This window comes from Teleopsis dalmanni, chromosome 2 (genome assembly GCF_002237135.1).
Source record: "Teleopsis dalmanni isolate 2A chromosome 2, ASM223713v2, whole genome shotgun sequence".
In the NCBI taxonomy this organism is placed as follows: Eukaryota; Metazoa; Arthropoda; class Insecta; order Diptera; family Diopsidae; genus Teleopsis; species Teleopsis dalmanni.
Window position 1 is genome coordinate 211,075,999 of NC_051847.1, and position 825 is coordinate 211,076,823.

At 33.9% G+C, this 825-nt stretch overlaps 1 protein-coding gene across 1 annotated transcript in view; it reads left to right on the forward strand.

The window, feature by feature from the left end:
- Positions 1-825, forward strand: part of LOC119676675 — a 32,200-nt gene continuing 31,375 nt past the window's right edge. The window contains exon 1 of the mRNA XM_038087928.1: positions 1-379. Within this exon, the coding sequence (XP_037943856.1) occupies positions 1-379 (379 nt within the window). The remainder of the gene's footprint in view (positions 380-825) is intronic.

An 825-nucleotide genomic window follows, 5' to 3' on the forward strand; every position in this document is an offset into this window, starting at 1 on the left:
ATGCTGAATGTAATCGCAGTCTTGAAGAACTCAACGATTACTGGTTCATATTATAGTTATATGCCGTTTCCAGTGTTACTACTGGAACACAGAGAACTTAATGATGACATTGATACCAATATTTTTCCATCACGCATGCAAAATTTGAATGGATATCCCATACGTACAATACCGGATCAAATATCTCCACGTACTGTCATGTACTATGACACTAAGGGCAACCGCAAGATCGCAGGTTATGTAGCTAAAATGATTAGATTGTTTAGAGATAAACTTAATGCTACTATACTGTATCCATTTGAAGTGACAACAGGAACTGTCTTCTATTTTCGAAATTTTTTAAAGCTTATTGCAAATGACACTATAGATATAGGCGGTGGTATAATGAATTCGCTGGTATACAGTGATAATGAACAGCTTTCTTATCCACTTGAATTTGCTAATTGGTGTGTAATGGTGCCGGTAGAATCGCTGCAAACCTATAGCGATTACTTCATACACCTGTTGAACTGGAAAGTTCTTCTATACTTACTGTTACTCAATACAACCTTTTCGGTGTTACTTTATTATAGCCACAAACTTATAAATTTGTATTTGGCGCAAACTTTTACTATGCATTACATAGACAGGATTATGCATACCCATGCTTTTTCTGGAATTATGGGTTTCTCATTTATATTACCTAAAAATCCTATATTAACAATGCGAGTTATTTACATTTTATTATTTTTTACTGGTTTCATTACGAATAATATGTTGAATGTAACTCTAAGCGTATTTTTAACTCATCCACCAGTTCGAAAACCTATTACTACTATGGATGAC